The 21,314-nt window shown below is 43.0% G+C and overlaps 2 protein-coding genes across 5 annotated transcripts in view; both read right to left on the bottom strand.

Annotated features, from left to right (window-relative positions):
• vps11 (VPS11 core subunit of CORVET and HOPS complexes) overlaps window positions 1-5,784 on the bottom strand; it is a 37,074-nt gene extending 31,290 nt beyond the window's left edge. Inside the window, exons 1-7 of one of the 2 annotated variants that reach the window (XM_086130862.1) lie at window positions 5,601-5,784; window positions 3,197-3,345; window positions 2,972-3,107; window positions 2,707-2,870; window positions 2,260-2,495; window positions 1,414-1,606; window positions 1,115-1,266 (exon numbers count right to left, since the gene is read on the bottom strand). In XM_086130862.1, the coding sequence (XP_085986988.1) occupies window positions 1,115-1,266; window positions 1,414-1,606; window positions 2,260-2,495; window positions 2,707-2,870; window positions 2,972-3,107; window positions 3,197-3,345; window positions 5,601-5,742 (1,172 nt within the window). In that variant the 5' untranslated portion in view covers window positions 5,743-5,784. The remainder of the gene's footprint in view (window positions 1-1,114; window positions 1,267-1,413; window positions 1,607-2,259; window positions 2,496-2,706; window positions 2,871-2,971; window positions 3,108-3,196; window positions 3,346-5,600) is intronic. The other variant, XM_086130863.1, reaches the window with a different exon arrangement.
• Window positions 5,785-7,895: 2,111 nt separating this feature from the next.
• bbx (BBX high mobility group box domain containing) overlaps window positions 7,896-21,314 on the bottom strand; it is a 69,648-nt gene continuing 56,229 nt past the window's right edge. For all 3 annotated transcript variants that reach the window (XM_086130654.1, XM_086130655.1, XM_086130656.1), the window contains 2 exons: window positions 19,355-19,541; window positions 7,896-11,186 (listed from right to left, as the gene is read on the bottom strand). In XM_086130654.1, the coding sequence (XP_085986780.1) occupies window positions 11,108-11,186; window positions 19,355-19,541 (266 nt within the window). In that variant the 3' untranslated portion in view covers window positions 7,896-11,107. The remainder of the gene's footprint in view (window positions 11,187-19,354; window positions 19,542-21,314) is intronic.

Here is a 21,314-nt window from a genome sequence, read left to right as displayed (position 1 = left end):
CTATCTTTTCGCATCTCGCCCATCTCCGCTTTGTTCCAGTAGCCCATTTTTCATCAAGGTGCTCTGGTTCCCCAGCACCTGACGCAGACCTTGTTTGGCCGGGCGACGTCTGAGCCGGCATGTCATTCATTTTATTGTCTCTCATCATTGTATGAGGTAGGCATTCGCGTGAAGGATCTTGCCCAAGGACCCACACTGGATGGTGTTATGTGCTCATTTTTTTGCCAACTGAGCTATCCAGCCGAGCTTTATATATACACACACACACACACACACACACACACACACACACACACACACACACACACACACACACACACACACACACACACACACACACACACACACACACAGTATATAGCTCTCACTGAAATACATTTCCAAATATTTTGCTTTCATGGCTCTCTTAGTCAAAAAGGTTCCCGACTCCTGGTCTACAGGATGTTACTCTTGACGCGGGTAAAAGGCGTGCTTCTCGCTCACGTGATAGGTTACAGCGGAAATAAAATCCAGGACCTCGCAAAATAAGTAAGAAACAAACATCTTTGGAAAGTTGCTTTGGGAAGGGGAAAAGGCCCAGCCAGGATAAAGAAGAGGAGCCTACGACTTTCAAGAAAAAGACTCCATTTAATAGACAGCAGTAGGAGTCCTACTTAAAATGTGGATTCATCTCAACATACCAAGCCCACTCTGCGTAATATGTGGCGATGGTGAGTCATATTTTTCATGCACTTTGTATTTGCGGTGTATCTTATTTTGAAGGTACGTTTAAACGTTACCATAGCGACCAGAGAGTGTTGCGGCCATATCGGATGTTCTTCGTGTCAGGATTTGTGTTTAATATTATGTTTAGAAAATACCACCGTTTTCATGCAGGTCATATCATATTATTTTGTTGTTTTTGTCGGGCCATTGTATTTATCCGGCGGATCCCTGAAAATATTGTCTGACATCGAACCGGTTCGTGGGCCAAAAAACTTTGGGGACCACTGTTATAGAATACAGGGGCACACAAATGTGGCATTTCCACCAACAGGATTTTGTTGTTGGTGTATGTCCATGGGAATACCCCGTTTCTTGGGCAAGCCAGCTAAGTGACGTGTGATCTAATTACCGAATGTACTGTTGAATGGCCCCATCATGGTCTCCCTTAAGGTAGAGGTGGTCGCCATACTGTCTGAAGATCTCTGACAATCCGTCACTGTCTAGATGCTGGCTTTTAGCCAAGTTTATGGCCATCACAAATAAATTCTTCTTAAACAACATCTATAACAACAACAATAAAGACAAGGATGTTGAGAAAGTAAAAAATTAGCAGTGTGGCAAATACTAAATGAGAATGTTGATACAATCATTCAATCAAATTACTACGAAGACACTTTACAGTATGTACCCCGAGGTATTTAGTCTTACTTCCAACTTGGTCTGTGTGTCCTTCTCCTGGAGAATGTGCATTTTACCATCTCTGGTGAGGACGTAGAAAGAGCCCCACTCGGCCACCACATCAATGACATCATCAAATAAGGCACTATAGGCGATGAACTTGTTGTCCAAGTCATAGATGGTCAAGAGCTGTTTATCTGATGGACCGCTACCAAACCTTGTCCTGTGTAGGCATCAACATAATAACGTTGATTTTTCCTTCAAGAAAGTAATAAATATATAATTTCATAAACCTGGAAAAACGTTGAACAGATGCCAGTTGTCGTGTGTGTGTTTGTGTGTGCGTCTCACACACACACACACACACACACACACACACACACACACACACACACACACACACACACACACACACACACACACACAGGAAATGACTTAACTCATTCAGTACCAGCCAATTCTAGACCCCATTTTTCTTTTCTTTTTTTTTTTTTAACCCTAAGTCTTGGAAAATTTGGAGAAAAAAAATAAGTATTTGGGCTTGAACGTGTGGAGTGTGAAAAGACATAAATGTGTCTTTGGAGTGAATGAGTTTTAATTGTCAAACAGTGTCAATAATTATGAAAAAAAAACATGATCATGAGAATAACGTCATATGATATTGCATTTTGTATATACAGTCTGTGTTATGCCCAAGAACTTTAGTTTCAATATATTTGAAAGGTTACTGAGAATTTAAAGAGTATGTGAAGACAAGTCGAATCTTTTCAGGAAGCTCAGTTTAAAACATGCCACTCACTAATGATTTGCCTTTCATTTTTACCATTTGTATTCTTATTTGTTGGGTGACTGTGTATTCACGGTTGGTGTTCTTACTTTGTATTCCGAATGATTAAGAAAAGATATCCACGATGCCAGCGGGCCAAAAGTTTGGTTCCATCAAAGGCAAAGCAGGGACCTCGTTCATCAGGCTGGTAAAGATAGACACATTCATCACCAGCCACAATAAACTGAGAATCCTGCGAAGGATCTGTGAGTGATGAGCAGCGAAGAGCACACCCATGGTTATCCAGCTCTACTTTTGGATACTCTTTGATCGTCAGGGTGTAGCACTAAAAGAAGTGAGAGAAGGTGATTGAATAAGAAATGACTCTCACATTAATATTGCCATAAACAGTGTTTTAACCCATTCATGCACCCTGGAATGGATTCACATGATAAACTGTCCACTGTAGTAACCGCTGTCCCTGAAAGGGTTGAAGTTGACAAACAATAGCACAGCAAAGCCCCATATTCATATATAGTGGCAGTTCTTCGACTTACATGGACTTTCTCAAGCGTGACAACATACAGATGTGTGACTTTAGCTACTTGACGGAAGGCAAGGCCCGTGACTGGGATGGTTCCCTCATGCAGAGTCAGGGTTTTACTGTGACGATCTCGAGTTATGTCACCTTTGGTCAGAACCACACTGCCATCTGTGAAACCTGTCAAGAGACATGACATGCCTTTTTAGCCTGTGCCAAGGAAACTCAAAGTCAGATACAATTAAACACCAGAGAGAAGAAAACATTTCTTAGCCTCATACCAATGGCCATGTAGTTGAGGTTCTCATGTACACTGAGACAAGAAACCTCTGTTGGTTTGTTGCCTGGAATTGCAGGGAAAATCCTTGTGCAGAGGGGACTTCCACTGTCTCTTTTGTCTAAGTTCCAGACCTTCACCTGAGAAACAATTACAGGTTAGTAGGTGTCCATCACTGGCTCAAACATTCAGAGTAAAATGCCTCATTTGACAACAGTACAGGACTTACGAGAGGGTTTATTCCATGTTCATCCTGTCCCACGGTCACAAGAATACTGTGTTGTTTCAGTTGGTAGAGATGTGTTACGCGTAATTTATACGCCTGAAAATTCGTCAGCTGCAAGAGCCGCATCAAAAGCCAGATGTTGCCATCCATATGTATTAGGGCTAAGGAAAAAAACTATACAAATGCAGTCAATGCCTAGTTAGCTTGGCAATGGCATGCCCACAGACAGACCTGTCTGTTGATAAAATTTGCTTGCATTTCTGAACCTCAGTGCACAATTTGTCCTGGCTCAGAATCAGCTATCAGTGTTACCAAACATTGCCCAGTAAACCCACCTATCAAATCAACTGTATTTATAGAGCACCAGATGATGAAGAGATGGGGATGTCTTGCCAGACAGAGAAAGGAGGAGATAAGTCAAACTGCCATATATCTATAAACACACACACACACACATATATATATATATATATATATATAATGTATAAAAAATTCCTCGTCTCACCCCCCCTCGGGTGGTGTCCGTCCCTCATTCAGCTCGGGTCCTCTACCAGAGGCCAGGAAGCTTGAGGGTTCTGCGCAGTATCCTTGCTGTTCCCAGCACTGCACATTTCTGGACTGAGATGTCCGATGTTGTTCATTATGTGCCGCTGTATTCAAAACTGCTGGCCGTAGAAACAAGCGCACGCACTTCCCCCTTGCTGCTGGAGCAAACCATTCTGAAAGGGGGGGGGGGGGTTCACTCCCTCTAACACAGTCAGGCTATGTTGATTGTGTTGGTCCTTCTTGCGCGGAAGTCTCTCTACGGTTTTGTGTAGACCTCATTTTGAATGACTACACTTGGTTCGATGACAACACTGGAGACGTTTTATTTTTGCTAGGTTGCTATCACTGCAGCGCACTGTCACTGTCAGACGAACACAGAGAAGCTCCACCCGCTCTATTTATATGGACACAGAACACTGTAACCTTCCACACAAAATAGTTCCAAACAAGTAACAATCGCGTTAGTGGCATACATCGTATACCTGTATGATACAGAGAGAGAGAAGAACAGATAACTTTGGTCTTGTCAGTGGATCAATCTGGCAACTTTTTAAAAGTAAACTTTCCATTCATAAACTCTTGAAGTATCCGTTTTCGGTGTCTCGTGCTGCTGTGGCTGGCAAAACAGACATGGGCGTGGACTTCTGCAGCGCGCTTGTTGTTTTGTTTCTGGTGTATTTATAGAGCAACGTAACATCCGCTTGTGACGTGTGCCGCGTTAATCTCGCGAGAAAAAATTTAATCCCGTTAAAATTCATTTAAATTAATGCCAATAAAAACGCGCTAAACTGACAGCTCTAATATATATATATATACATATAGAAGCTACTCTCATCCTGTTATTCCTTTGCTCTGACTGTCTCTATAATAAGCCGCTCTCGCACAACTCTAATTGCCCCACGGGGATAAAGTTTTCTGAATCTGAACATATATATATATATATATATATATATATATGTACAGTGTATATACACACACACATATATATATGTATATATACAGATATATATATATCACTCATCTTATCCCTCTCTCTGGAATGACCTCCCACTGAACATTCGGCAAGCCTCCTCGCTGCCCATCTTCAAAACCCTCCTCAAAACTCACTTGTATTCTTTGGCATTCGACTCAGCATGACTTAGATTTGTTCTTGGTTTTACTGTTTGGTGCTTTCTACCGTCTTTATTACCGATTTGTCTTACTGTTTATTGTGCATGTTATATTGCTCCATGTACAGCACTTTGTATGCAGCGATGGCTGTTTGAAAGTGCTCTATAAATACAGTTGAGTTGAGTCAAGTCAAGTCAACTGTATTTATAGAGCACGTTCAAACAGCCTGTTATATATATATATATATATATATATATATATATATATATATATATATGCCACAGTAGAGGCTAAACAACTACATTATTCCAAAATATACTGATAGTGATTTTAAAAAATCATAGTGATGGCTCATAACATTCAATGAGCATGCATTTTGAATGTTCAACAACTGTAAATGTGCATCTTGTGTAGACAAAAATAGCAAGCAGCTAGAGTAAATTTAGGTTGGGGTTTAAGCTCCAGTACATTTTTGTGTAGAAATGGAAAGCTCAAAAACATCAAGCACTTCGTCAGATTTTGTCTTCGGATAGAAATGAATGAGCTACTTGACACGATATATGACGTAGGCGTTGCTTGTCACCTTGCTTTGATCATCGATAATCGTAGGCACCGTGGAACATGCATGAGAACGCTTTTCGTTTTAACTGCCGCTTTACGATTAAGCTGTGCTTCGAGGCTAAGCGCAATTTAAATAAAGCCTATAGCCTAGCATAACAACAGCTGTGCGGGCTAACTACTTAAAGGATATCTCCAAGAACAATGTGACCACGTCCAGAGTCGCAGGCCGATATTCCATTTGGAAGAATAAAGCTTTTGCCATTATCCAAAGGGTATTGAACTGTATCTTTGTCAAAAAATACAAACTTTCTCCACTGTAAGAATGCTGCCATCGTGTTTTGGGCGTCCCGCTAACGCTAAACAGAACAGTACATCATGTGACAGTGCGTTCACGTGAGTAATGCTGCATTCGAGGAAAATGGGAAATCGAAATACGTAGTTTTTTTTCTTTTTTTCCCCCCTTTTTTAAGCTATCTTAAATTACATTCTTTTGAAATTACCAAAATCGTATTCATCTATTCAAAACATTAACAAATTTAAAGCCACTTCATTTTTTTAAGTCGGTTCTGTCATATAAGAACTATATGCATTGAACTTTACGACAGCAGTTCGACATGCCGTAAAGCGCTGCTATCGGGTTACCATAGCAACCGACCTATTGCATGTGAAGAGAACGTGTCTTCTTACTGTTATACTGGCCTGTAGTGATGGGAATTCCGGCTCTTTTTAGAGAGACGGTTCTTTTGGCTCGGCTCACTAAAAAGAGCCGGCTCTTTCGGCTCCCAAATGGCTCCTCAGTTTTTTTGTTGCTTAAATTAATTTACTACCAAAAATCATGTAAAAATATGTGTAAAATGAATTACTAATGTAAAAATATACAGTATATGAAATATTTATTTCTATGGCTTTATTTACATTCTTCTGAACATCTCAACATGGAGTACAACATGGAGTGCTACAAAAAATAAATTACAAAGTACAAAAACAAAGACCCATCTCAAAACAAGGTCAACAAAAAGTTCCAATCTCTGATTGTGTATATTTATACGCTTTTAACTATTTACAGTAAAACAACATAAGTAAGCTTTGATTACCACACAACAAATTATAAATTAAAATTTGATATTGGATATTTTAACCTTGCAGTCTACACACTGCCTTTTAACTATCAATTAAGTTGAAATCAGTCCAAATTTCACTGCGTTTCCTATCCATTTTCTCACCTTTCCACCGTGTTGTCTTTTTCTCTGTCGCGCTACCTGTTCGCGTGCTGCTCACAGTGTGCTGCTGTGTGTGTCTCTAACGCCTCCCTCTTCTCTTCGCTGCAGCATGTGTGTTACCCTCCCCTCCCTCTTCTACCACGGATCTTGACCAATCACGTGCGGCTTTAACCAAAGGGGGGGGGGGGGCAGGAGAAAAAAAAGTCGGCTCCTATTCGGAGCAGCTCCCTATTAGGAGCCGGCTCCCGTCGTTCACTTCAAAGAGCCGGCTCTACGAGCCGGTTCGTTCGCGAACGAGACATCACTACTGGCCTGCACTGTTCCCGAGCGACGAGCGAAGAACCTCTGTTCAGCACAACTCTCTGAGTGGACATTTTCAATAACATTACAGGTTGTACTTTTCCAGGTTCACATTGGAAGCTAAAAGTATGACCACCTTCCCTCGGCTTAAGCAACATTTTGCACTGTGGATGCTCAATCAGAGTATGACATTTAAAAAATGTTGATGCTCTGCCAATAAAGTCAGAAATATGCTATGCATTGATGTACAGTATTTAAATATTTTTTCTGGGATAACATATTTGAAATGTATTACGAATATATACGTTTGTGTGCCCGAGTGTACCCTAGGCCTGTTCTGGTTGAGGGATAACTAAAATTCATTTTTAAATTATTTTTTTTAAAATCAGGTGAAAAGGTCAAAATGTCATATTTTGAAATGGAAAATCAGATCTGAATGCCAGGATTGTGGTTGAATACCTGGGGTGCCCTCGCGTGTTGAAAACCTGGTGTGGTTGTGGGATAACTAAGATTCATTTTCTAAAATATCAGGTGAAATGTAATCATTGATAGTTACGATTGACTTTATTTTCAATCTCAACTTTAGAATGCTTCTTGGCGCTATTCTGACAGAGTTTTAATTCTCCATGGGTGAACTCATCGTTGCCTGACAGCCAATAAATTATTTTAGAACAAGCGTCCTACATTTGGCATGCGAGTTTGAGACCCCTGTTCTACAGGTTGTAAAACATCTGAGTTTGATGTGACTGCAATCGTATGCACAAGCATTTTTTTCCCATCCATCCAAAATGTAATCTTGATTTTTTTTCCCTATGAGTGTAACAGATCAGTTAATTTGATTTATTTTTGGTATCCTGAGTAAATAATGTGGGTACATGTACTGTATGCCATTACTCCCCAAGCTTGTGTATTTTTTAAAACGTTATGTATTCATATTGACAAAAACAAGAAACTCTTTGTATAGGTGTGATATATGCCATTTTATTAAGTGTTCACAAGCGAATAGTTTTTTTTCCCAGCAGAAAATGTAAAAAGACTACGAATTACATCAGCAGTGTTATGATGCAAGTTGTAAGATGGCATACTAAGAGAAGATGGGCTGAGAGAATCATCACCAAGCAGGGTAGGCAAGGCTACATTTATCAACAGATCTTAACAAATATTTCAGTTGTGAAAAGAACCAAGAAAGTCAATGAAATAAGACGTTTTAAAGGTAAAGACGTGAAGATCTGGAATAATCTATTCATGGGGGAAAAAAACGATCTACATTCCAGTTAAGGGTTTATCGAGTAAAAAATGACCATACACTCTATTACTAATGCATATTCTGCCATAGATCAAATGTATTTTATTCGACTAAACCTTACAAAAACAACAATAAATACATTTTAAACTCCAAGATATACTTACTCTAATTGCAGCCGTCTCCCTGCCATATGAACCAACATGAACCAACTTAATTTGTACTGTAAGGAAAACATCAAAATGGGGGAAAGCGCTAATAAATCTACATATGATTCAATGAATTTGGTGGACTTTTAACTTCTTACATCTTTGCCTCGCTCTGCAGCTTTCTCACCATAAGATCTCGTCAAACTATGCACCACCAAATTTTAGACCTTCATAGTTGACAGTACAATCAATACTGAAATTAGAAAAATACAGGTATAAAATCATTTACATTCAACACGACCGTATTAGCACAAAAGGGGATCTAGTAATTCGTGTCCTTAAAATAGGAATTTGAGAGAACCTTGTTAAGTAGTTTAGGTGAGTTTATGGCTATTTCCTGGATGTCAACTTATCTTTTTCAAGGATGCATTTTTGCTCCAGGGGAGGTAAAAAGTATATACCTTCTTCAAAGACAATTATTCATTTTGGTTTGAGTCATTATTGTGCAAATATTACATTAGAAGGAGCATGCCCCCCCCGCCCTCCCTTTAAAAATAAAATCCTATTTAAATTGGACACTTGTGCTGACAGGTTTTGAGAAAAAAAGCAGTGCAACTGTTCTAGCCTTGTTTAAAAAAAAAACCAATATTAATATTTCCAACCCTTTTCTTTGGCAATTTGTCTCACTATACATCAGTATTGTGTACTTTTGCGGAAGATATTTTGTTTATGTGAAAGACTTCATTGATGAAAAATGTGTTTACCGCTCAAATGCATCACAAATGTAATGTCCCTATTTTCAAAAAGTCTGACTAAAATCGAATAGCTTCAGTTGATGGTGGAATGCAAGATGTTAGGGAGTACAGATATGGCGCTTGCTTATTAAAGTCTCGGGCTGACTTTAATAAATATTACTTTGTACCTTGTTGAACCTGATTTTGGAGAAAATAGGCAAGAATCACAATTTCTCCAGGAGATTTTCCATTCATCAAACATCCAAAAGCATGACACCGTTTACAAAATTAGTTGAAATACTCAAGACTCAAAGACTTTGAGAAGAAAAGAGACAATCTCATTTCCTAGAGCTGCGCTAGCTTCTGTCCCTGACAGCTTAGCTAGGTGACAGCTTAGCTAGCAAGGACACATTTATCATCATTGAGTTTGACCTTAAGTATAGTTGACATTGGGACAAATAATCAAGTTCCTAATAAATAACTACAATGTAGTAGTTAGTTGTTCTAAATGCAAATACATTTTAAAAATAAATGTTAAATGTGTCCATGTGCCTGAATTTTTAAAAATGTCATTCTGAACACAGGAATAAAAAATCTTGGCGGCAAGTGAGGAAATCTATAAACGAGTGAAATCTCTGAGCTTGTAATAAGTCTCGGCAAGTTAATAATTCAACAATTTTGAGTTGCAGTACTTGTCTCATTTACAGATGGTATTATGTATATGCCCTACACAAGAAACAACTCATGGAAGGGACAGAAAACAAGACTTATGTAACAGACAAAAAAAAGACGAGCCAGGAACAAATATCAGCATCATATGAAACATTTTTCATCTATGAGAGTTTGCATATTAATATATGTTCTGATTGGAACGTCTGATGCAGTTGGGTCTTTGAATTTTCCTGCAACTATTAGAACATTGCTGAAACAAGAATCAACTTTAGTTCAAGGTCTTGTCTGTTGGTGTTTGTGTTTTGAAGACACTGAAGATACAGATGAGACAGTAGTATGAAGACAATCTTTGATTGGGATTCGGATACACTTTCAAGATTAATGACAATAAAATGGGGACTGATATCATAACCAAGTAAACAATGATGCTTATTCCAATTTTACAAGTGGCTCATCAAGTGGTAATAAAAACTGTAATGTTAAATATTGAAGAAATCTTTTTCTTTTCCCCCATTCAAAAATTCAAACACTAAATGAAAGACTGCAACGCACGGAGCAAGCAAACTGGTGAATGACTTTGCAGTGAGATTTCGGGCATAAACTGCATGAGCTATTATCATCGCTTTCACAATAAATTCATTTTGATAACCTGCTTGTCTCAATGACAGGGACAATGAGCCACGGATTAAGGGAGGGGGTGGGGGGAACACCTTCAACTATGGTTAACTCTAATACAAAAACAAGGGTAAGTGAAGGTTTAAACTTTCAAAGATTCAATCTTCTTTTTTTCTAGCAACAACATACCACCTTTGTCTGTGTAGTATAGTTTGTAAAAATACCATAGGACATATATACAATGTACAATTTCAAATACTCAACCGTGGTTTCTTCATGTTTAAAAGACATAATGTATGTATTATAGGCCAAAGCTAAGGAACACACAGAATATCCTACGTGACCATTTACCCTGGTTAACAACATTAGAGGTTAAAGCTACTAAAAGTGATGGTGGTCCCCTTTTTATCAGAGGAGAAGGTCTTATGAGTGTGGTGGTGACTTAAAAAAAGTGACAGTAACTTCATTTATATCCTTTTGTTGTTTTGTTTGATTATCCGCCAGTTGTGTTTTGTTTTAAATTGCAAGTTTAGTTTATGACCCTGATAATGGCCAATGTGAACCACTCTTAATGTGAGCAACGCACTGAGGAGTATGTAAAGGGTTAAGAGAAGTTTAAAAAAAAGGCATTTTACGCATCTAAAAGGAAGGCTTTCAGCCACAAAAATAGTGAGTGATGAGCAAGGAAAGGTCAGGGGTTTTTCCCCTTTATAGAGGGCTTGCCATACTTGCCATAAAAAAAAAATATATATATCAGCAAACTTTCACTGATCAGCACAAGAGATGAGGACAGGAGTCTGGGCGAGTTCTCTCTTCAAACTCTCAGCCATGCCTTTCTGGCCTCTGAAACGAGAGATTGAAGTAAACTTGAAGCAGACGATTTCCAACAGTAATCCTTGTAAATGCTGCATCACAAGCACAAGAGTCATGATTATTTCGTTTGCCCCCTTCAGACAGAATTCACGAAAATGGACCTTGCTGTGTCTGAAGCCCTCAGTCGGACAGCCATTGCCCCATTAAAATGACTACACTTGCTATGTCGATGCAGCATTTGCTTTTAACACAAAGGGGCGTAGGTATAAGTCTCGGGTGCAAAATGTCAAACTGTGGTTGCATATTATGGTGGCATTCCACCTCTGTTATGTCTCTCATACAGTACTACCTCAGAGGGCCAAAAAATTCCAGTGTCAAAATTAACCCTTTGACTTTTCTTGCTGAGTTTAAAAATGTGAAAAGTTCAAGGTGGCAAATAATCACAAAGATGTTCACAGTTTTAACGTTTGTAAACAGTTCTTGTCGGCAAGAAATTTTCAACAGGTTTGAAACACTTACAAACATTCACCGCTCAGTGGGATATGGTCTTAAATAGAAAAAGAAAAAAGAACAAAGACAAAATGGCGGGCCATATCAGGCTGGCTGCTCTGCAAACAACTGGCAGTTCATGATTATTGGCAGGGATGGGCATTCCCTGGGAGGGAGGAAAGGAAGTTATTTTTTAAAAAAAGGATGAACTAAGCAAGGACGGAACTGGGTTTTCATCCGTCCCTCATGGTCCCTAACCGGGGCAAGTACCTATGGACACCCATTTCTTGTTTTATGTTGAGAGGGAAGAAATTTCATCTGTGCTGTATGTAGCACATACAACACATTTGACAATAAAGTTGTATTCAATTCAATTCAATTTCAATAATGACTGACGGAAACACATCCATGCCTGTTTTACGTGTATAATCCCACAATACACGACTTCAGACCGAATGTGACACACAGCTTGTCTTGTGCGTATTCACCGTGTTTGTATGCAGGGAGGGAGTAACTTCACTTTGCTTCAAGCAAACAAGAGGAGGGGCAGTCGCCCTCCGTCCAAAAAAGTTTACATTTTGCCAGTCATTCTTGTGAATGACGGTGGTTGTAATGGCAGCTAAATGCTATCTTGGTTTACACTTAAACAATTCAATCCAGCTGGTTAAGAAAGCTGGCTGTGTTGTATGTCAGTGTTTTCCAAACTTTTTTGAGCCAAGGCACACTTCTTTCATTGAAAAAAAATCTCGCGGCACACCACTAGCTGAAAATGTGAAAACCCCCCCGCTTATTTTAACAATTAACGTCTTATATTGTTACTATAACCGTTTTTAACATTGAAGAATGACGTTATAACAGCTTGAATTGGAATCAAATGAGCACAAAACAAAAGTATTTTATAATCTTTCATATTTTTGACAATAAAGTTGAATTCAATTCAATTCAATTGTTTCACTGTCGTCCTGCATTCATGCGGCACAAATTCGCTTGTCTCTAGTGGTCGAAACACAAGGCAATTGGCGAGCTGTTGCTGGTCCCTAGCGGTATGGGACAGTACTACATGATTACTTTCTGGACGATAGACCGCACAGGCATAAAAATTGGATATTTTACCACGGCACACGGTTTGAAGAACACTGTTGTACAGTATGTCTCTCGGTGCCTGCTCACCAAGAGGCTTATATACCCCTATTTGAGGCACGGACTTCTAAAAGTAAACTTTTTATTATTATTATGGCAAGATGGCATGTGTTTTGTCTTTTATGGATGACACATTTCTCTCGTGAAGTGACATACGCTTTGTAGTGAGCGCCTCTATGAAGAAGAAAACACACTGAAATCCCTAATGCTTGAGCGATCACGCTTATATTTTCAGCGGTTTATGTGAGCATAAGTAAAGATGTCAACATACATTTTGCAGTTTTGGCACATTAGGTGCTGTTTAGATTCCGACATTATGGGCAGGGGTGCCCAAACTTTTCGGATCGAAGATCTACTTTTCGATCAACTAACCTCCCGGGATCTACCCTTACCGGCGCGCACGCACACGCACACGCACACGCACACGCACACACACACACACACACACACACACACACACACACACACACTATGATGAGAAACAGCCTGAATCTGAGGCATGCGATGCACTTTTGCAGCCTGTTAACTATCGTAGCTCACACGTACCGTTTTAAAGTGCTTCATTGCAGACTGCTGAGCGCTAACAACTTCCGGTGACGTAATCACAAGCCACCCTAAATTCAGATGTACCTGCTTTATTTTTATTTTTTTTATATTTTTTGGTGAAAATGAGACTGATAAGATGATTATGGTGCAGCGTACATTAACACAAAAAAATATGTTACTAACATATACAAAGACACACAAACGGTTGTTTGTTTTTTTTCTCCTCGACACTCTTCGGATCTACTTGGGACCTGTCTTAGATCTACCGGTAGATCAGGATCCAAGTAATGGGCACCCCTGGTTTAGACTGTCATGGTGGATCACTGTACGGCAAGTAAGGGGCGACACATTAGTGTCCGCAACTAAAGAGCCTTTTGAAGGTTTCAATACAAGATTCCATGGGAACCATAAACTCTTTGGAAATCTAAAATAAAGATACAAATCATTTTCCCTTTTTTTTTTTGTCAATTCTGTAGCAGGCAATTCTTGAACCGGGTTGAAGAGATATGTCAGCCCGTCCGCCATATTGTATTGTGGCTTTAATATGAGACATAAATTCGGCAAATAATTTTATAAAACGAGCTAGAATAACATCCATCCATCCATCCATCTTCTACCGCTTATCCGGGGCCGGGTCGCGGGGGCAACAGCTTTAGCAGGGAAGCCCAGACTTCCCTCTCCCTAGCTACTTCTTCCAGCTCTCCCCGGGGGATCCCGAGGCGTTCCCAGGCCAGCTGGGTGACATAGTCACTCCAGCGTGTCCTGGGTCTTCCTCGGGGTCTCCTCCCGGTGGGACATGCCCGGAACACCTCACCAGGGAGGCGTTCAGGAGGCATCCGAATCAGATGCCCAAGCCACCTCATCTGGCTCCTCTCGATGTGGAGGAGAAGCGGCTCGACTCTGAGCCCCTCCCGGATGACCGAGCTTCTCACCTTATCTCTAAGGGAGAGCCCGGACACCCTGCGGAGAAAACTCATTTCGGCCGCTTGTATCCGGGATCTCGTTCTTTCGGTCACGACCCATAGCTCGTGACCATAGATGAGGGTTGGAACATAGATCGACCGGTAAATTGAGAGCTTCGCCCTTTGGCTCAGCTCCTTCTTCACCACGACAGACCGATACAACGTCCGCATCACAGCAGACGCTGCACCGATCCGCCTGTCGATCTCTCGCTCCCTCCTGCCCTCACTCGTGAACAAGACCCCAAGATACTTAAACTCCTCCACTTGGGGCAAGATCTCTCCCCCGACCCGGAGGGGGCACTCCACCCTTTTCCGACTGAGGACCATGGTTTCAGATTTGGAGGTGCTGATTTTCATCCCAACCGCTTCACACTCAGCTGCGAAACGCTCCAGTGAGAGTTGGAGAGCCCCGTTTGAAGGAGCCAACAGCACCACATCATCTGCAAAAAGCAGGGATGCAATACTGAGGCCACCAAAACGGACGCCCTCAACGCTTCGGCTGCGCCTAGAAATTCTGTCCATAAAGATTATGAACAGAATCGGCGACAAAGGGCAGCCTTGGCGGAGTCCTACCCTCACTGGAAACGATTCCGACTTACTGCCGGCAATGCGAACCAAACTCTGACATCGGTGGTATAGTGACCGAATAGCCCGTATCAGGGGGTTCGGTACCCCATACCCACGAAGCACCCCCCACAGAACTCCCCGAGGGACACGGTCAAACGCCTTCTCCAAGTCCACAAAACACATGTAGACTGGTTGGGCGAATTCCCACATACCCTCGAGGACCCTGCTAAGGGTGTAGAGCTGGTCCACTGTTCCACGGCCGGGACGAAAACCACACTGCTCCTCCTCAATCTGAGGCTCGACTTCCTGACGGACCCTCCTCTCCAGCACCCCTGAATAGACCTTACCAGGGAGGCTGAGGAGTGTGATCCCTCTGTAGTTGGAACACACCCTCCGGTCCCCCTTTTTAAAAAGAGGGACTACCACCCCGGTCTGCCAATCCAGAGGCACTCTCCCCGTTGACCACGCGATGTTGCAGAGGCGTGTCAACCAGGACAGCCCCACAACATCCAGAGCCTTGAGGAACTCCGGGCGGATCTCATCCACCCCTGGGGCCCTGCCACCGAGGAGCTTTTTAACCACATCGGTGACTTCAACCACAGAGATAGGAGAGCCCACCTCAGGGTCCTCAGACTCTGCTTCCTCCAAGGAAGACGTGTTGGTGGAGTTGAGGAGGTCTTCGAAGTACTCTGCCCACCGGTTCACAACGTCCCGAGTCGAAGTCAGCAGTGCCCCATCCCCACTGTACACAGTGTTAGTGGTGCACTGCTTCCCCCTCCTGAGACGTCGGATGGTGGACCAGAATTTCCTCGAAGCCGTCCGGAAGTCGGCTTCCATGGCCTCACCGAACTCTTCCCACGCTCGGGTTTTTGCCTCGGCGACCACCGAAGCTGCGTTCCGCTTGGCCAGTCGATACCCGTCAGCTGCCTCTGGGGTCCCACAGGCCATAAAGGCTCGATAGGACTCCTTCTTCAGCTTGACGGCATCCCTTACTGCTGGTGTCCACCAGCGAGTACGAGGGTTGCCGCCACGACAGGCACCAACCACCTTACGGCCACAACTCAGATTGGCCGCCTCAACAATAGAGGCACGGAACATGGTCCACTCGGACTCAATGTCCCCCGTCTCCCCCGGAACATGGGAAAAGCTCTGTCGGAGGTGGGAGTTGAAACTCCTTCTGACAGGGGATTCTGCCAGACGCTCCCAACAAACCCTCACAATACGTTTGGGTCTGCCAGGACGGACCGGCATCTTCCCCCACCATCGGAGCCTACTCACCACCAGGTGGTGATCAGTTGACAGCTCCGCCCCTCTCTTCACCCGAGTGTCCAAAACATGCGGCCGCAAATCCGATGATACAACCACAAGGTCGATCATCGAACTACGGCCTAGGGTGTCCTGGTGCCAAGTGCACATATGGACACCCTTATGTTTGAACAAGGTGTTCGTTATGGACAATCCGTGGCGAGCACAGAAGTCCAATAACAAAACACCACTCGAGTTCTGATCGGGGGGGCCGTTCCTCCCAATCACGCCCCTCCAGGTCTCACTGTCATTGCCCACGTGAGCATTGAAGTCCCCCAGCAGAACAAGGGAGTCCCCAGCAGGAGTACTCTCCAGCACACCCTCCAAGGACTCCAAAAAGGGTGGGTATGCTGAGCTGCCGTTTGGTGCATATGCACAAACAACAGTCAGGACCCGTCCCCCCACCCGAAGGCGGAGGGAAGCAACCCTCTCGTCTACCGGTGTGAACCCCAATGTACAGGCACTGAGCCGGGGGGCAATGAGTATGCCCACACCTGCTCTGCGCCTCTCACCATGAGCAACTCCAGAGTGGAAGAGAGTCCAACCCCTCTCGAGAGAACTAGTACCAGAACCCAGGCTGTGTGTGGAGGCAAGTCCAACTATATCCAGTCGGAGCTTCTCTACCTCACACACCAGCTCGGGCTCCTTCCCTGCCAGAGAGGTGACATTCCATGTCCCAAGAGCTAGCTTCTGCAGCCGAGGATCGGACCGCCAGGGTCCCCGCCTTTGGCTGCCGCCCAGCTCGCATTGCACCCGACCCCTTTGACCCCTCCCACGGGTGGTGAGACCATGAGAAGGGGGACCCACGTTGCCTCTTCGGGCTGAGCCCGGCCGGGCCCCATGGGTGTAGGCCCGGCCACCAGGCGCTCGCCAACGAGCCCCACCTCCAGGCCTGGCTCCAGAGGGGGGCCCCGGTGACCCGCGTCCGGGCAAGGGAAACTGAGATCCTTTAATTTTTTTTATCATAAGGGGTCTTGGAGCCGTGCTTTGTCTGGTCCCTCACCTAGAACCTGTTTGCCATGGGTGACCCTGCCAGGGGCATAAAGCCCCAGACAACTTAGCTCCTAGGATCATTGGGACACACAAACCCCTCCACCACGGTAAGGTGACGGCTCACGGAGAGGCTAGAATAACATCATATAATCAAAAGCAGTAATTCTGTATTGTTTGAATGAGTTTTTGCTTGATGATACATCTCCAAGATGAAAGCATCTTTACAATTTGCTACCAATATGGCTGTGGCGTAGACGTACTCCAGAAGGCATCTTTGTATATGTAATAAGATAAGATATCCTTTATTTGTCCCGCAATGGGGAAATCACAGTCAGAATTCAGAAAGGAAAACACTGGGTAGGGAGAGGGGAAAAAACCCCACGCTCGAACTATCCTCTTCTGAGGATAATTTAAGTCCAGGATAAAAAAAGACCCTAGCACATAAATAAGCATACGACAGTTACAACAAGTCACAAGACATAACATGTAATAAGGGGGAGGATGAATGGGAAGGGGGGGGGGGTGACCACGACGCGGCACCCCTGGCCAGCTGCACGGACCACCTTGCGCTCCGCAGATCGTACCACGTCACGGGGGAAAAGAATCGGAGCGATGAAGACGGTGATAATAAGGATGTGTATGCACGTGTGATTGTCTAGTTGTGTATGTGTATGCGTGTACAGGTCATAGCTGCTTCGTCGAGGTCTGCTCATCATGAAGACAGTCCCGGCTTATCAGTCCATGGCCGAGAAGGAGGGGGGTGATGGTGGGGGGCACTAGCTTCCATGCATACTTCCATCCAGGGGAAAGGGTCCAGATAGCGTTGTTTGTTTTGGAGGGACGGCCGCCAACAATTTCAGACAGCCTTGAGTCTGTGGTCTGTATCTCTTCACTGGCACCGATCAGCCAAATCCGCAATCTCTTTCCACAGCGTGGATTCCAACTTCTCTAAGTTGTTGTCGATCGTACGGAGTCGTTCCAAAACCGCATCTATATTGCGGTTGAGCTCAGTCACCGCTTGAGTCTGAGTGTTGGACATTCGCGCCAAACCAGCCAGAATGACCGGCAGCTTCTTCACTTCCAATAAAGCCGCTCCCGTCGGTTGAATTTTGCGATAGAACAGGAAGCTGCTAACACCAAACAGCAGCATACCTGCTATCAGAAGGCCGATAATGTAGATGTCTTCCTTCTCCTTAACGGACAGTATTGACAGGCACACCATTCTCCAGTTTCTCCATGGATCAAGGGCGTATCCGGCAGCAAATGTCCCAGAGGGGCAAGCAGGCTCCCCACTGCCTGCTCTTTTCGTCGAAATTTTTTTCTTGTCGATTGCATCGAGAGACCAGCCAACTAATTCCATGGTTAGTTCTTTGGATGAAAATACGGTAGGAGGCTAGGAAAAGTTAGACAAAGACAGCACAAAGACTAAGTGGCGAGCAAGGAGAGGGTGGGGGGAGGACAGGAGCTGTGCAAAAAGCGTCCGCCTTCGTCGAGAGCCAAGCAGGAAAAAGTATGTATGTAAGTAATGTACATGCTGTCTGATAATACAGTACTTGCTTGCGGTTGTCGCAAAAAGCACCACTCAAGATGGGATTGGCAGTGCTACACAAATATACGGAGCAATGTAAGTGCTACCTGTAGGGTATTAATTGACCCCCCCCCCCCCCCCCAACCCATGCATTTCATGTGTCCACCTTAATGCTGGGTTCTGGTGACAGGTCTGCCACTCCCGTTAAAGACTCACTCTCATGCACGAGCGCTTAGTTTTTTTTCCCGGGTTGGGGGATGTCCTGGTGAAATGCAAGGATGGAAGCGCTTCAAAAGGATGAGGACGGATGGGGACAGGTGATGATTATTTTATGAATGAGGACGGAGGGACGATGACAGAAGGGTACCCTAACAGCATGGACGGAGGACGGACTCGCAAAATAGCGTAAAGTGCCGCTCTGTTTATTGGTATTATTTTTATAAAATGTAAAATGTATACACCTTTTTAACCGCATTATTGGACAACTATAAAATATTGCTAGTCAACGGGTGTTTTATTTTGTTGAGAGCATGTGATTCAAAAGGTGAGAGCATTTTGGCCTTTAAAACAAACACAAACATCATACATTACATTTAATGAAGTGCTGTGCGACACAATCTTTGGGGTTTGAACAACTTGGTGATTGACATTGCACTGATTCTACGTACCTGTGCATGTTTTCCATGGCCGCAACTTCTGCAAGAGCAGCTAAGCTGAAGAAAGCAGGTAGCTCTTCCGTTCCAGCGCTCCCCTCCACTGGTCTGGAATCACTGCTATATCCTTTTTCATTGCATAAAGTGAGTTGGGGAAATGGAATATTCTCCTGCACCGGAGTCAGATCGCTAATTTTGTCCTCTGCAAGACAAGACAAAAATACCAGTTCAGAGAAAAGTCTGATGTTCTTAACCCATTGCATGATAAAATTAGCTGTGACAGTCTCCACCTGAATAATGCCAAACAGTTCAAAGAAAAGCATGAAATACCTTCAGATCAGGATCTTGCCTGTTCCGCACGACTATAAATAGTATCATTTGTCTGTAAAATTGTTATAAGTACACCTTTGCAAAACACTGTATCTTATTAATGTATAAGAGAATAAAAAAAGAAGGAAATATGGACCAACTTTATGGACCAACTTACAACAAAGAATAGCTTTAGAAACTGGAACAGAAAATATTTAAAGTGCATCTGAAATTCAAAAATAACATCAAATCCTTAATTTAACAATAAATATTTTTTGACTGACCATGTCAAACCATACGATACTGAAAAATAAAATTACATAAAATCAATAATAATGCATTCAAACTAATCACCAACATTATCTCAGGAGCACAATACTGTATTAAAAAAAACTTTAACCAGCAAAACAAAAATATATAAAATAAGTTTTTTATTTTTATTTTTTAAAATCAAAGATGATGTCTGGATTAATGGCTACAATGAGCACGTTTTGCAATGCACAGCTTTTCGAAGCGAGGTTTGAAGCAAGACACAGCAAGTCTCGGCTTCTGCTCCATGTGTAGCCGGGACCTGTATTATTAGTTGACTGAAGTAGCAGTCACAAAGCGGCATGATTGTTGGCAATATTCGGCACGTTTTCGCTGAAAAAAACTCAAGCAGCTTATCAGCGTGATTGGGGTGTAATGTTTTTAAGTGACGCCTTAATTTATTTGGCTTCATGCTGTCCGCTACCACAACTTTTAGCACATCGATCTTTCCTCGTCTGCCACCGCAGTCACATTAAAGCCAAGCGCTGCATACGCCTAGTCATATTTCCTCCCTGAGAATGCTCCCTGCGCAAACTCTGCCAATGAGAGCGTCACTGCCCCCTAACGTAGTCTGTTGCACGTTATTCTAGGACAGTAAAAAAATTAAAAAGCATGTTCCCCGAGGTCAAATGCGCCCCCCTTGATGGAGCCTCGCGCCCCCCCAGGGGCACTATTTGAGAAACACTGCTGTAAAGTAAGGCTGGGAGGTAGAACATTGACATTCCGATCTAGAGCGGTGGTTCTTAATCTGGGTTCGATCGAACCGCAGGGGTTCGGTGAATCAGTCTCATGGGTTCGACGAAGCCTCTGCCATGGCGGTTAAGACACATCCGACTCAAAATGTCATTAAGTTATGACGCCCGGTTTGCCATCACTGGCTGCAGATGATCACATGACATTGCTTGTCCAATCAGTGCTGTGGGAAATTTAGTTCGCTCAGTAGTCAGCGCGTGACTGTCGTGACTGTACATTGTGTGATCATTGTTATTTAAAAAAACATTTTTAACACATGCTATGTCGAGCAAAAAAAGAAAGTGGTCAGACGAATATGTACAACATGGATTCACATGCATCACGAATGCTACACTTGTGTGCAGGCGTCCCCAATTGGACGGCCATATTGGCAAAACATTAGGTAAGACCCAATTCAAAGTTTTACACTGTTCACAATCGAAATTAAACATGTTCAGCTCATTTATTACACCTTGGGTAAATAAATAATAAAAAATCTGACCAATATATTGGGACATGCCACAATTATATTGCTGAAAGCAACATGCCGCTGAAAATTAATTGCCCTTTATTTGGTTAGGCAGTCTGTATAAACATTGAGAACAAATATCAATGGCATCTGATT

Source organism: Hippocampus guttulatus, chromosome 15 (genome assembly GCF_054856545.1).
Source record: "Hippocampus guttulatus isolate MCC_2025c chromosome 15, RoL_Hgut_1.0, whole genome shotgun sequence".
Taxonomy (NCBI): domain Eukaryota; kingdom Metazoa; phylum Chordata; class Actinopteri; order Syngnathiformes; family Syngnathidae; genus Hippocampus; species Hippocampus guttulatus.
This window is presented reverse-complemented; position numbering and strand designations above follow the sequence as displayed.